We start from the raw sequence: 14,069 nt of genomic DNA on the forward strand, positions 1-14,069 counted from the left end.
TTTTTCTCTTTTGTTTGATAGGCTAACTCGACCAGCAAAATATTTGAAAATCAAAGAGAATGCAGATGATATGGACCTACACAGTCTACTCAAAGGTAATAAACCTTGTGGATCTACATTGCTTAGATGCGGGGTTAAAGCTGTAATTCACCAGAAAAGGAATTGTTGAAAATTTAAAAAGTAAAAAAAAAAATCCTGCACCATGATGAGAACCATAACTGTCCTAATCAGACATTTGTGTAGCCCTTTTTTTCTGAAAGTCCAACTGACAATACCCGAGACTCATCCAAAACATCGTGCTTTTAGGTTGTGTTGCTAATCTGTGTGTGTCCACCCCCATTTTGTATATTATTCCTCCTTCAGACCATCTACCCTGACTGTTAGGCAATTGACTCCAAGGTCAGTATTTTTGAAGTGTCTGGCTAACGTAGCTGAATCAATCGCTGAAAGGGAAAACATCCATGATAGATAGAGGAGATGAAAGTACTGTCTTCCCTGTGGTGAGGAGCCTCTTAAGCAATATTGGTAAAATTTAGTTTTAAGACCATATGACAAAGGAGCAGAAGTTGGCCATTCGGCCCATTGAGTCTGCTCTGCCATTCTCCCATTTAGTCCCACTCCCCCGCCTTCTCTCCATAACCTTTGATGCCCTGGCTACTCAGATACCCATCAATCTCTGCCTTAAATACACCCAATGACTTGGCCTCCACTGCCACCCGTGGCAACAAATTCCATAGATTCACCACCCAATGGCTAAAAAAAATTTCTTTGCATCTCTGTTCTGAATGGGCGCCCTTCAATCCTTAAGTCATGCCGTCTCGTACTAGACTCCCCCATCATGGGAAACAACTTTGCCACATTCACTCTGTCCATGCCTTTCAGCATTAGAAGAATGAGGGGGGACCTCATAGAAACATTTCAAATGCTAAGACCTCACTTGGAGTACTGTGGGCAGTTTTGGGCTCCTTATTTAAGAAAGGATGTGCTGATGTTGGAGAGGGTTCAGAGAAGATTCACTAGAATGATTCTGGGAATGAGAGGGTTAACATTTGAAGAACGTTTAACTGCTCTTGGAGTTTAGAAGAATGAGGGGGGACCTCATAGAAACATTTCGAAACTCCAAAGAGTACAGTCCAAGAGCGGTCAAACCATGCTAAGTTCCGCCTATCTTGTCATATGCCTCCAGGTACTCTGTAACCTCATCCTTGACAATTGACTCCAACAGCTTCCCAACCACCGACGTCAAGCTAACAGGTCTATAATTTCCTTTTGCTTCCTTGCCCCCTTCTTAAATAGCTGAGTGACATTTGCAATCTTCCAGTCCTCTGGAACCATGCCAGAATCTATCGACTTTTGAAAGATCATTGCTAATGCCTCCTCAATCTCCACAGCTACTTCCTTCAGAACACGAAGGTGCATTCCATCTGGTCTGGGAGATTTATCTACCCTTAGACTATTCAGCTTCCTGAGTACTTCCTCTGTCGTAATTGTGACTGCGCACACTTCTCTTCCCTGACACCCTTGAGTGTCCGGTATACTACTGATGTCTTCCTCAGTGAAGACTGATGCAAAATACTCATTCAGTTCCTCCGCCATCTCCTTATCTCCCATTACAATTTCTCCAGCATCATTTTCTATTGGTCCTGTACCTACTTTCATATACATACATCCATATGAGATTTATAGAGTCATAGAAAAGTACAGCACAGAAATTGGCCCTTTGCCCATCTAATCCATGCTGAACCATTTAAACTGCCTACTCCCATTCACCTGGACCAGGAACATATCCCTCCATACCCCTACCATCCATGTACCTATCCAAACTTCTTTTAAACCTTGAAATGGAGCCTGCATGCACCACTTGCGCGGGCAACTTGTTCCACACTCTCACGACCCTCTGAGTGAAGAAGTTTCCCCTCATGTTCCCCTCAAACTTTTCACCTTTCACTCTTAACCCATGACCTCTGGTTGCAGTCTCACCCAACCTCTGGAAAAAGCTTGCATTTAACCTATCTATACCCCTCATATTTCTGTATACCTTTATCAAATCTCCCCTCAATCTTCTGTGTTCCAAGGAATACAGTCCTAATCTACTCAATATTTCCTTATAACTCAGGTCCTCCAGTCCCAGCAACATCCTAGTCAATTTTCTCTGTACTTGTTCAACCTTATTCACATCTTTCCTGTAGGTAGGTGATCAGAACTGCACACAACACTCCAAATTAGGCCTCACCAACGTCTTAAACACCTGATTGTGAAGGCATTAAAGGAGAGGGCAGGTGTATGGGGTTGAATGTGGTCCGGGATCAGCCATGATGGAATGGCTGAACAGACTCAATGGGCTGAATGGCCTAATTCTGCTCCTATGTCTTGTGGTCTTATGGTCTTATAACCCTAGTCTAATCATGGGGCATGCATTCCACGAACTCCTTACAGAGGACACTGGAATTGAACCCCGATGCTCCAAACTGTAATAGCACTGCACTAACCGCTGCTGTGGCACCCTCTTGTGATTGAACTGTGTGTTGGATTGTAAACTGGTTTGGGTGATTTTAAACTATCTAATGTTGTACCTTGAAGCTACTTTGAGCTGATATGAATATACAAGTTGCTATTTATACCTCATAAACAATTATTATGCAAAAAAAGAATTAATAAATGAAATTCCAGGCCCCAGGACAGGCATATCCCACTGTTTCCAGCACAGACATGCCTGACAAGTTCAGAACAGGAAATGGCTTTCTCCTCTTCCACTGGCAAGCTGCGTGGTGTTAAAATTTATTATCAAAGTACATGTGTGTCACCATGTACAACCCTGAGATTTGTTCTTTACTCAGTAAATCCAAGAAGCATAATAAAATAAAATGAAAGCACACCCAATAGGTGTGGATAAACAACCAACGTGGGGAAAAAAAAACAAACTGCAAATACAACTAAAAAAGGCATCCATTAGTCTTGCACTAATGTCTGCACTCTCCAGGGCGCAGGCCTGGGCAAGGTTGTATGGAAGACCGGCAGTTGCCCATGCTGCAAGTCTCCCCTCTCCACGACACCAATGTTGTCGAAGGGAAGGGCATTAGGACCCATACAGCTTGGCACCGGTGTCGTCGCCACTGAAAACTGAAAATAATAGTAATAATAAATACACAATAAATATCATGAGCATGAGATGAAGAGTGCTTGAAATCGAGTCCATAGGTTGTGGGAACTTCAGTGATGGGGTAAGTGAGGTTGAGTGAAACTATCCTCTCTGGTTCAAGAGCCTGATAGCTGAGGGGTAACAATTGTTCCTGAACCTGGTGGTGCGAGCCCCAAGGCCCCTGTACCTTCTGAGCATGGCCTGGGTGATGGGGGTTTTTGATGATGGATTCTGCTTTCCTGCAACAGTGCTCCATGTGGATGTGCTCAGTGGTGGGAGGGGCTTTGCCCGTGATGGACTGATCTGTATCCATTACTTTCGTAGGATTTTCTGTTTAAGGCCATTGGTGTTTCCATACCAGACCGTGATGCAGCCAGTCAGTACACACTCTACCACACATCTATGTCAAAGTTTCAGATGCCATGTCAAATCTTTGCAAACTTTTAAGGAAGTAGAGGCACTGCTGTGCTTTCTTCATAATTGCACTTAAATGCTGGGCCCAGAACAGATTCTCAGAAATTATAATCCCAAGGAATTTTTTGATTTTTTATTTATTTATTGAGATAACGGCACAGATTAGGCCTTGCTGGCTCTTTAAGCCACACCACCCAACAACCCCCATATAACCCTAGCCTAACCACAGGACAAGTTACAGTGACCAGCTAACCTCCCAGCCGGTAGCCATTGGACTGTGGGAGGAAATTGAGCAGGTAAAGGAAACCCTGCAGTCATGGGGAGAACGTACAAACTCCTTACAGACAGCGGTGGGAATTGAACCCGGTTTGCTAGTACTGCAAAGCGTTGTGCTAACCATTATGGCACGATTTGAAGTTGCTGAACCTCTCCACCACAAATCCCCCAATGAGGACTGGCTCATGGACACCTGGTTTCCTCCTCCTGAAGTCAATATTCAGCTCCTTGGTCTTGCTGACATTGAGTGAGAGGTTGTTGTTGTGGTACCACTCAACCAGGTTGTAATTCTCCGTTCTGTCTGCTGATTCAGCACGACCTTCGATTCAGCCAACAATAGTGGTGTCATCACCAAATTTAAGAGGGGTGATTGGTAAGTTTGTGGCCTAAGGTAGAAGGAGTCAATTTTAGAAAACCTAGCACATTTATTTTTCAACATAGTCCCCTCCTACATTTACACACTTAGTCCAGCGATCGTGGAGCATACAGATCCCTTCTTTGTAGAAGTCGGCGTCTTGGACCTCCAGGAAGTGGTCCACAGCAGGGGTGATTGATAAATTTGTGGCCCACGGTAGAAGGAGATGAGTTACACAGCTCTCATTACATGCACGTGCAGTTCAACTCTTTGAGTGATTATGCAGAAAGTTTGAAGTTAATAGTTTATCGCCTTCTACCCCAGGCCACAAACTTATCAATCACCCTTGCTGTGGGCCACTTTCTGGAGGTCCAAGACGCCGACTTCTACAAAGAAGGGATCCGTATGCTCCACAACCGCTGGACTAAGTGTGTAAATGTAGGAGGGGACTATGTTGCGTTTTGAAAAATAATGTGGTAGGTTTTCTAAAATTGACTCCTTCTACCTTAGGCCACGAACTTATCAATCACCCCTCGTAAGTATGGCGTTGGGGCTGCGCTTAGCTTCGCAGCCTCAATGTATAAAGCTGGATCCAATGAAGAAGGGTCCTCCAGCATTTTTGTGTGTGTTGCTCTGGATTTCCAGCATTTGCAGAGTCTCTTGTGTTTAACATACCACTGAATTTTGGAAATCTTACACTAGTTTTATATATGGGAAAAATGTGCTGATCACAATTTATATTCCCATCCTTTTGCAGTCTACTCTATATTTCAACTTCTTCAGTTTTCCTGCTTAAAGCCCCTCAAACTCTTAATTAGCTTTGTGGGTTTTTTTTGTCCACACTCATTCCAATGACTGGAAGTCTTCCTTGCAGATCAGAAATGTCTGGAAAAAGCATTGTGTACCCTGACTTGGGCACTGTAAAACTCCATCACAACCCTGAATTGCATTTAATAAAATGCAATTGGAGGTGAAGAATTCGGCCTTGCTCTGCAGTGTTTGATCACGTTGAGCTGGAAATTCCATTGGGTGGAGATGTGGAAATGGCACCCTTCATTTGTTAGACCATTAATCCTGATCTAACAATCCAGTGAAATGACATCAAACTCCACCTTAAAAGCCCTGGAGTATATTTTGATTAATGATAGGGAATAAAAATGTTTGTAGCAAAACCAGATTGTTGCAAAATCCCCACTGATTCTTCTATATCCGGCAAAAGAAAATCTGCCATCCATATCTGGTCATTAAAATCAAGGCAGGGGATCAAACTGTTTCAGTGAGCGGAGCGGAAGAGCATGCCATGAGCAGCAGCGGGTGTATCTAATAACGAGATCCCAAGCTGGTAAAGCTACAAGAAAGAACTACAAGTGTGCTAATCAGGGAAACCAGCAGGCAATAGACAGAGCTTCTTAATTGCAAAGCCAGCAGATCATTCCAAAGCTCTGCAGCCCTGCCACATCTCACCAATTGAATCAGACATTTAAACTGCCAGTAGATTCAGATGAAGATTAGTTTACCGTCATATATGCCAGGTTGCAATGAATTTCCACGTTCAGAAGTTCATAGACTAAACAGTATTTGTGACAATAATAAATATAGCAATGATCATAAGACATAGTGACAGAATTAGGCCATTTGGCCCATTGACTCTGCTCCGTTGTTTTATCATGGCTGATTTGTTATTCCTCTCAACCTCATTCTCCTACCTTCTCCCCATAAGTTTTGACACCCTTACTAATCAAGAACCTATCAGACTCTGCATTAAATATACCCAATGACTTAGCCTCCACAACTATCCATGGCAATGAATTCCACAGATTTATTATGCTCTGGATGAGAATGAGAAATTCCTCCTCATCTCTGTTTGCCTCATTGATGAGTACAAAACAACAGAATGGTGCAAGGTATCATGATTCAAACTCAACACTCACAACACGCTGGAGGACCTCAGCAGGTCAGGCAGCATCCGTGGAAACAATCAGTCAACGTTTCGGGCCGGAACCCTTCATCAGGACCGAAACGTTGACTGATCGTTTCCACGGATGCTGCCCGACCTGCTGCGTTCCTCCAGCGCGTTGTGAGTGTTGCTTTGACCCTAGCATCTGCAGAGTATTTTGTGTTTATGATTCAAACTCATGCGTGCTCGAAGAAATGCTATACAGCCAACAGTGGAAGAGGTAGGATTAAGGGTTAAGAGCTTGAGAATGTGACGTCACCATGGAAAGTGGGTGATTGGTTCAGAAGTCTGAAAGCAGTGGGGAAGAAAGTGTTTTTGAGTTCAGTTGTATGGACATTCAAGTCCCTGTATCTTCTCCTTTAGGAAATCCCTAGTAATAGCAAGCTCCTTCATGCGAAAGTTAGTGTTTGCAATTATTGAAGTTCCAAATGTCTGTTCCATCATGGCTTCCTGTTGAAATCTCCATCATGAAAGACAATTCTCGACTATTTCAATTCACTCCACATAAATATTGAAAAATAGTGAACATTGGATACAGCAAATACTATGGGACGAGACAGCATTCCAACCATAGTACTTTGATCACTTGTTCTCCCGAACCATCTTCATCTCAAGCCACACTGTTACAGTTCATTTCCAATATTAGCAGCTACACAGCAATTTTCTTAAAGATGTCCTGTCAGTGAAAGGCAGGAAAAGTCCCATCCAGATACTTATTGCAAATCAGCCAATCATCAGCAAGGTGGCAGAACATTCTGCTGAGCAACACATAATCTCCAATAGCATCTTCATAGATGTCTCATTTTGATTTCTTCAGTGCCACTGAGCTCCAGACCTCATCACAGCTTTGGCTGAAGCATCAGCCAAAGAGTTAGATTCCAGAACTGAGGTCAGTGGTCCTCAAGGGAGAGTGTAGCCTCCTTTCCCTGATAACCTTTGGCACTCCCAGAAACATGCCTGGAGCAGCCATAAATAATGTGGCTACAAGAACAAGTTCCAAGCTGGGTATGCTGTGGCATGTAACTCATCTACTGACTGACACCCCCTCCCTGCCAACCCTGTTACACCATCTGCATTAATGATACATTAATCTACAGAACATCCTGCAGTTACTCACTTAAATCACCTCCCAATTCCAAAAAAATGAGGGTAGCCAGTACCCGGGTGCCTCATCACGTGTGGGTTTCCCACCAGGTTACACACCGCTTTGGCTTGGAAAAATATCACCATTCTTTCATTGTTGCTGGCTCAGAGTTTTGGAACTCATTACCTAATAGCACCCTGGGATATCCTGCAGCAGTTCACCATCACCTTGTCAAGGACAAAGTTTAAGACGGCAGTGGTGAACCTCAGCAACTTCTGGCTGGTGACTAACGAAACAAGGAAAGCAACTTTGTTAATCACACTTTTAACGGTAAACAATCATGACAAGTAACGGTCTGTAACTTCCCTTTGGACGCGGAGGTGATTCTATGTGGTGGATCCGAGGCAAGGACAGGCGGCAGGCCCATCACCCAGAACGAGGAAGACCCAAGGTTTGATCGATTTAAGCATGTGCGAATTGGAGAGGTCAGGTACAGCCAAAATGAGGTAGTGGGGTCCAGGCCGCAAAGTGTATCAAGGTAATTGAACCTGATATTTGGACGTCAATTTAGGTGCCAGGGCAGCTTGAAAAGGCCAGGTTGTCAGGGGCCAAGGCAAGAAATGCATGATTTTATTTTCTCCTTCTCTATACATTGGGTGTTTATGACAGTGTTCCTTTTTTATATGGGTTCTTTTTGGGTTTCTTTGTTTCGTGGCTGTCTGACAGGTGACGAATCTCAAGGTTGTATAATGTATACACACTTTGATAATGAATGTACTTTGAACTTTAAATTACGATGTCACGTTCCACAAAATTAATTCAAAAATTTGTCTTCCTAATGTTGAATTTTTGTTCCAGTATTTCAAGCATCTGTGCCCAATGCATGTAGAGTTCTCAAGGCACATGTGGAGAGGTCAAACACAATGCTACACAGGTTGAAGTTGTATAAAATTGTTCTATGCTGTTGGACCCTACATACTGAACCGGACCATCAGAGAGTTGAGAATTGAATTGGTGTCATTGAATCTAAAGGGTCTATCTTCTTGCAGATACGTTCTCTAGACATCATATGAATTCTCTCTTTGCCCCACCCCTAAGTCATTTCCTTGATTGATTACCATGTTGGGTCCAACAGTTTAATTTTTATTTTCTTTGCATCTTAACAATGAATTGTTTCTTGTATTTTATATAATTAGTTGTATACAAGTAACTACATAGTATGCTTCCTAGTGGTCACAGTATGTATATGCAGTTCTTCAGTATATCCCCTAGTTGTCTTATTGGTATAATTCTGGGAAGTTCTGGAAGCTTCTCTTGATGCTGCATTATATGAATAGGAGCTATCTCATTGGTTGACTCTTGTCTACAAAGTTGAATGAAATTTTCTTTATCTGTGGGTATAAAAATAGCTGATTGCAAGGTAGTGCCATCTTAGTCTTGATCTCTTTCAGTTTCACTTTGAGCTTCTTTGCTATATTTAAATAGAGCTTGCTTTTTGCTTATGTTTTCTTAAAGGAACAATTGTTTCTATTAAGCTTAATCATCTATTGCTCTCACCTCAAATTTCTTGTCCGGTTCTATCACGTCATTAAATTTCAGCTACAGATTTATTCAGCTTACATTGAACTTTCCAATCCATTGGGAATGTTTGCAGTCCCAGCACTGACGCCTATGCTATTTTGCTTATTATTTTGTTCCATCTAAGCTTTGAACTACTACCTATTAATTTCTTTTTCAAAAAATCATTGCTCAAACTTTCGCCATTTGTGTATCTGATAATTATTCATGGGGTGTTTTTTTGAGTCTGCATTCGGCATGCAGCGTGGGTTAAACAGGATAATTTTTCCTGTATCCATGCCATACCTGTGTTAGTATGGACACTTTTGGACAGTTACAAAAAAAATCAACTTTATTTGAGTGTGTTAATCTACAAAGTGTTCCTTTGTAATAGAAAGGTTGCATGTCATTCGCTATCAGTGAAATTAAACCTGCAGCTGCTTGTACACTCTCATGTCCTTTTTAAACTCTAATTACATTTTATGTGTTTGTATTAAACTGATAATTGCATTGCCAGTAAATTACCACCATTTATCTAAAGAGCACATTGGAGCTCCTTTGAATTGCCTCCATATACTCTAGGGAATTAGTTGACTAATATTCCATATAAGTGTTTCATACCCCTGGGAGAAGTGCTTATCACAGACAACAATGTAAACTTCCAATTTGGAATTATTAACCAATAAACACCGAGCCATTTTTGTTTATCTTAAACAGGTTAACATCCATGCCCAAAGCAATATCATTAAAGCATATTAAGTAACTACTATTTTCAGGCATTTGCATGTGCCCATAGAATCCTCACAGTACACTGATTACTCTTTGCTTTAATGTTACTGGTCGGGGGGTACTAAAATTAAACTTCTAGCAGGTATCCGATCAACCTAATGAGCCATGAAGATGTGTGTGAAGAAAAGAATTAGAATTGAAAATCTTAGTAGCACTGGAGGAATAAACCACTGGAAAAAGTCAGTGTGAAGCATAATAATTGGGACCTTTACCTAAGTAGCTCTCTAATTAGTTTGCCTACACTTAGCCTGTCTTTGTAGCCCCTTTTCAGTCTTACAGTCATTTTTATATCTCTGACCTTTCTTTCCCTCCATTTCTGACTTCGCGAGCATGTTTGATTTTGATTCCAAAGTTGTGAATTACCTCCGGAATCTGCCCTAATAGCTCCTTATGTGACTTTGTTTTGGTGCGATAATGTCTCTGTGAAAGGCCTTGGGATGTTATGCTGCACTAAAGGCATCACGTCATTGCAGTTGTTTGTTGAGACACAAGGGACTGCGGATGCTGGAGTCAGGAGCAGCAAACAATCTGCTGGAGGAATTCACCGCCTCAAACAGTATCTGTGGGGAAAGGAATTGTCAGTGTCTTATGAAGCAGAATTTTAACCCAAAATGTCAACAGTCTCTTTCCCGCCACCAGGGGTTCCTAACCTTTTTTATGCCATGGACCCCTACCATTAATTGAGGGGTCCGTGGATCCCAGGTTGGGAACCCCTGTCCTACACAGATGCTTCTCAACTCTGAATTCCTCCAGCAACATTTGTTACTGTGGTCCATAAATCATTCTTCACGTTTAATTATACATTTGGGTGACAGAGCAGTAATTTTGAAATAAAACTCCATCATCACCCTTTCAATCATTTTACATTCTCGATGGGCCAAGTGGCATTATTCTGCTCCTATTCCTCTGTCTCATGATCAAATACTTGATTCAACTCACTGCAGCTGCTGAATCTATTATGGAAAAGCAATTTGGACACGTACTTTGTCAACATTTATCGTGCAAAATTTTCTGTATATCATCCTGATTTAAATATAGATAATTTCTAAAGCTCAGATTTGAGAGCTTCTCTTTCCATTTTATTCCTGTATCAGGTTACTTTGATTTGTTTCACAGCATTTATCTCCATTGTGCTGCATAAAGTATTCGGGTGGTATAGATTTCTAGCTGAACAATTGTTATTGTAACATTCTGTTAGGCCAATATACCTAATCGCATACAACAAACTTTTGTAAGTGCCTCAAGATATAATTTTAACCACTTGCTTACTAACTGCCTGTTACACCACTGGCGTTTAGGGCAGCAATGAAGGTCCTCATCTTCGTCTGTCCATACCGTTACACTCAGATGTAGAAGGATTCTTCATTGCTGTTTCCATAAAACTTTGTTTGACCAGTCAGCATTGTTAATCCTGAGCTGAAACCCCAAACCTGGACCATTCTTAGCCCGGCTTCTACCCTTTGACCTGTTTGGCATGGGTGACTGTACCAGGAGCCAAAGCATAAAACCCTTACTCCAGCCAACATAGCTCTCCAGGTCATTGAGGCATACAAGCCTCCAAACCATGACAAGCTTGTGGTCCTCTTGGAGGAATTTAAGCTACAGTGCCTTGTAAAACTTTTCAGCCCCCAACCCTTTCTTCACATAAATGAGTATTACAACCAGAGATTTTGATCAACTTAACAGAATTTTTAAATTTGGGAATCACATGCTCCTTTTTTCACAGTGGAAATTGTAAAGCATGAAAAACTAAAAATTCGAAAACTAAAGAGCAGCAGTTTAAAAGTATTCATGCCCCTTCGCTCAGTACTTAGTTGAACAACCTCTTGCAACAATTACAGCCAGTAGTCTTTTTGGATAAGTGTCTATTAGCTTTGCACAATGTGATGGAGCAAGGTTTGCCCTTTTCTCCTTGCAAAATTGTTCAAGCTGTGCCAGGTTAGTTCAGGAGTGGAGGTGGACAGCAATCTTGAGGTCTTGCCAGAGATATTTGATTGGGATAAGGTCAGACCTCTGACTGGACCACTAAAGGACATCAGATTTCTTCCTTTGAAGCCACTTTATGGTTGCTCTGGCAGTGTGCTTTGGTCATTGTCCTGCTGAAAGACAAACTTCCTCCCCAGTTTAAGCTTTCTGGCAGAGACCAGGACCTTTGTATTTAACAGCATTCATCTTCCCATCAATCCTGACCAGATTTCCAGTCACTGCTACTGTAAAGTATCCCCATAGCATGATGCTACCTCCACCATACTTTACAGTAGGAATGGTGTTACCTGGCTGATGCTCAGTTTTAGATTTATGCTTCACATACCACAAAAAAAATCCACTTTAGTCTCATCTGACCCAAGACCTTCTTCCATATCTTTAGGGTATCATCCAGACATCCCACCTCTCCCGGAAGTTCCGGGAGTCTCCCGCATATTAATAGTGGCTCCCTGATGCCCGCAAATTATATACAATGTCCCGGGAATCAATTTTTTTGCGAACGAGCGAGCGAGCGCAAGAGAGACCACAAGAGCGAGAGAGAGAGAGCGAGCGCAAGAGAGACCATGAAAGCGTGAGAGAGAGAGAGCGAGCACGAGAGAGCGCGTGAGAGAGCGAGAGCGAGTGTGAGAGCGACCACGAGAGAGAGAGAGAGAGTGAGCGCGCACCATGGTAGAGTGTTCCAAAAAAAAGAAAATATAAAACGTACGTCACCCCAGACTACACTAAAGTGTACCCTGCCTAATATGGGTCAAAAATAATGACAGTGTTGCTCACTGCACTGTTTGCAACAGTGACTTTTCTGTTGCCCATGGTGGATTAAGACTGTAAAAGACACGTTGAGGTGAGTTTAACAGGTGTCATTCGTTCATTAGCATAGTTAACATTACTTAAACTAGCTGGCTAGCTGCTAAGGAGCTACTCTATTGCAGACATCCCACCTCTCCCGGAAGTTCCAGGACTCTCCCACAAATTGATGGTGCTACCTCCCTGAAATGAGTTTTTGCAGGGTGGGATGTCTGATCATCTAAGTAACATTTTGCAAAATTTTTACAGGCAAGGATATGTTGTTTTTTAGCCAGGGGCTTCTTGTTTGCCACTCTTCCTTACATACCCTTTTTGTGCAAGGCCTTAGAGTTTGTGAAGCCATAAAATTCTTCTCCAGTTGCAGCCACTGATTTCAGCAGCTCACTCAGAGTGACTTTTGGGCACCACAGCAGCCTCTCTTACAAGTGCCATTCTTCTCTGGCACTCAACTTAGAGGGGCGGCCTGACCCAGGCAGTGTGCCTTTAGTTTCATACTTTTTCCTCTTTTTCACGATGGACTGCACTGAGCTCCAAAGTATGTTCAGTGCCTTGAGATGGTCTTCTACCCTCCCCCAAATTTGTGCTTCTCTATTATCATTTACCTGACTTGCCTTGAATGCTCTTTTGTCTTCATTTTGGTTTGCTCTGTTGAAAATCTAAATACTGTCAGATTTTATGGAGAGAGAGGGGATTTATTAAGGTGATCCTCTAATTTTCTACATCAACAGACGCTAAGACCATCATCAAATTGGGTGAGTTGGTAAACTAACATATGGTATTGCACCTGAGGCAAATTAGCATAGTAATGACAAAGGAGATGAATACTTCTGCAGTTTCACAATTTTGGTGTTTAATTTTTAGTAAATTGTTGACAGTGTCTGGAATTTTTCTGTTGATTTGACATGATACCCTGTGCTTTGTAGATTAACTCAAAAAATCCTACTTCAGTATACTGTGTTTTAAATTTAGAAAATATAATATAACATATAACCATATAACAATCACAGCACGGAAACAGGATATCTCGGCCCTTCTAGTCCGTGCCAAATTCTTACTCTCACCTAGTCCCACCGACCTGCACTCAGCCCATAACCCTCCATTCCAGACAAGAGACAATAAAATGTGAAGATAGTTGTGGGGGCTGAATATTTTTTTAAAAGCACTGTAAATTTCTATTGCTTGTCGTGATTAGTAATTATGTGAAGTAATAGGGTTCTTCCTATTTTTGTTCCATTTCTCCCATGCACCAAATGACCACTTACATGGAAGCTGTTGCTTATCAGTTAGGTACAGGATACAGGGGGTTGAGACCAACTTTAACATTATTTATTGAGATGCTGATTTTACTCGGGCCACCTTCCAATTCATTTCCCACATCTGTTGCACGACGGCAGAAGTTGTTGGACACAATAAAAGAAAGAAGTAGGGGTAAACCACTCTGCCCCACAAGCCGATGCTGTCATTCAGAATTATCACCACCGATCTGCCCAGCCTTCATCTCCCTTTCTGTGCCGATTTCCTGATCCCCTGAAAATTATATTGACTTCCTTTTTAAATACCCCAATGACCTTGTCTCCACAACTCTCCATTTGGTATAGAATTTCTGAGGTTCTCCATCCTCTACAACAGGAAGATCCTGTCATTTTAGGACCTCAGTTTTAAGTGAAAACCTCGTAATCATTTTAAAAATACACACAAAATTCTGGAG

The 14,069-nt window shown here is 42.0% G+C and overlaps 1 protein-coding gene across 4 annotated transcripts in view; it reads left to right on the top strand.

Moving 5' to 3' along the window:
* LOC140195107 (lethal(3)malignant brain tumor-like protein 4) overlaps positions 1–14,069 on the top strand; it is a 402,850-nt gene that overhangs the window by 306,181 nt on the left and 82,600 nt on the right. For all 4 annotated transcript variants that reach the window (XM_072252853.1, XM_072252873.1, XM_072252862.1 and 1 more), the window contains one exon: positions 22–95. In XM_072252853.1, the coding sequence (XP_072108954.1) occupies positions 22–95 (74 nt within the window). The remainder of the gene's footprint in view (positions 1–21; positions 96–14,069) is intronic.

Source organism: Mobula birostris, chromosome 1, assembly GCF_030028105.1.
Source record: "Mobula birostris isolate sMobBir1 chromosome 1, sMobBir1.hap1, whole genome shotgun sequence".
Taxonomy (NCBI): Eukaryota; Metazoa; Chordata; class Chondrichthyes; order Myliobatiformes; family Myliobatidae; genus Mobula; species Mobula birostris.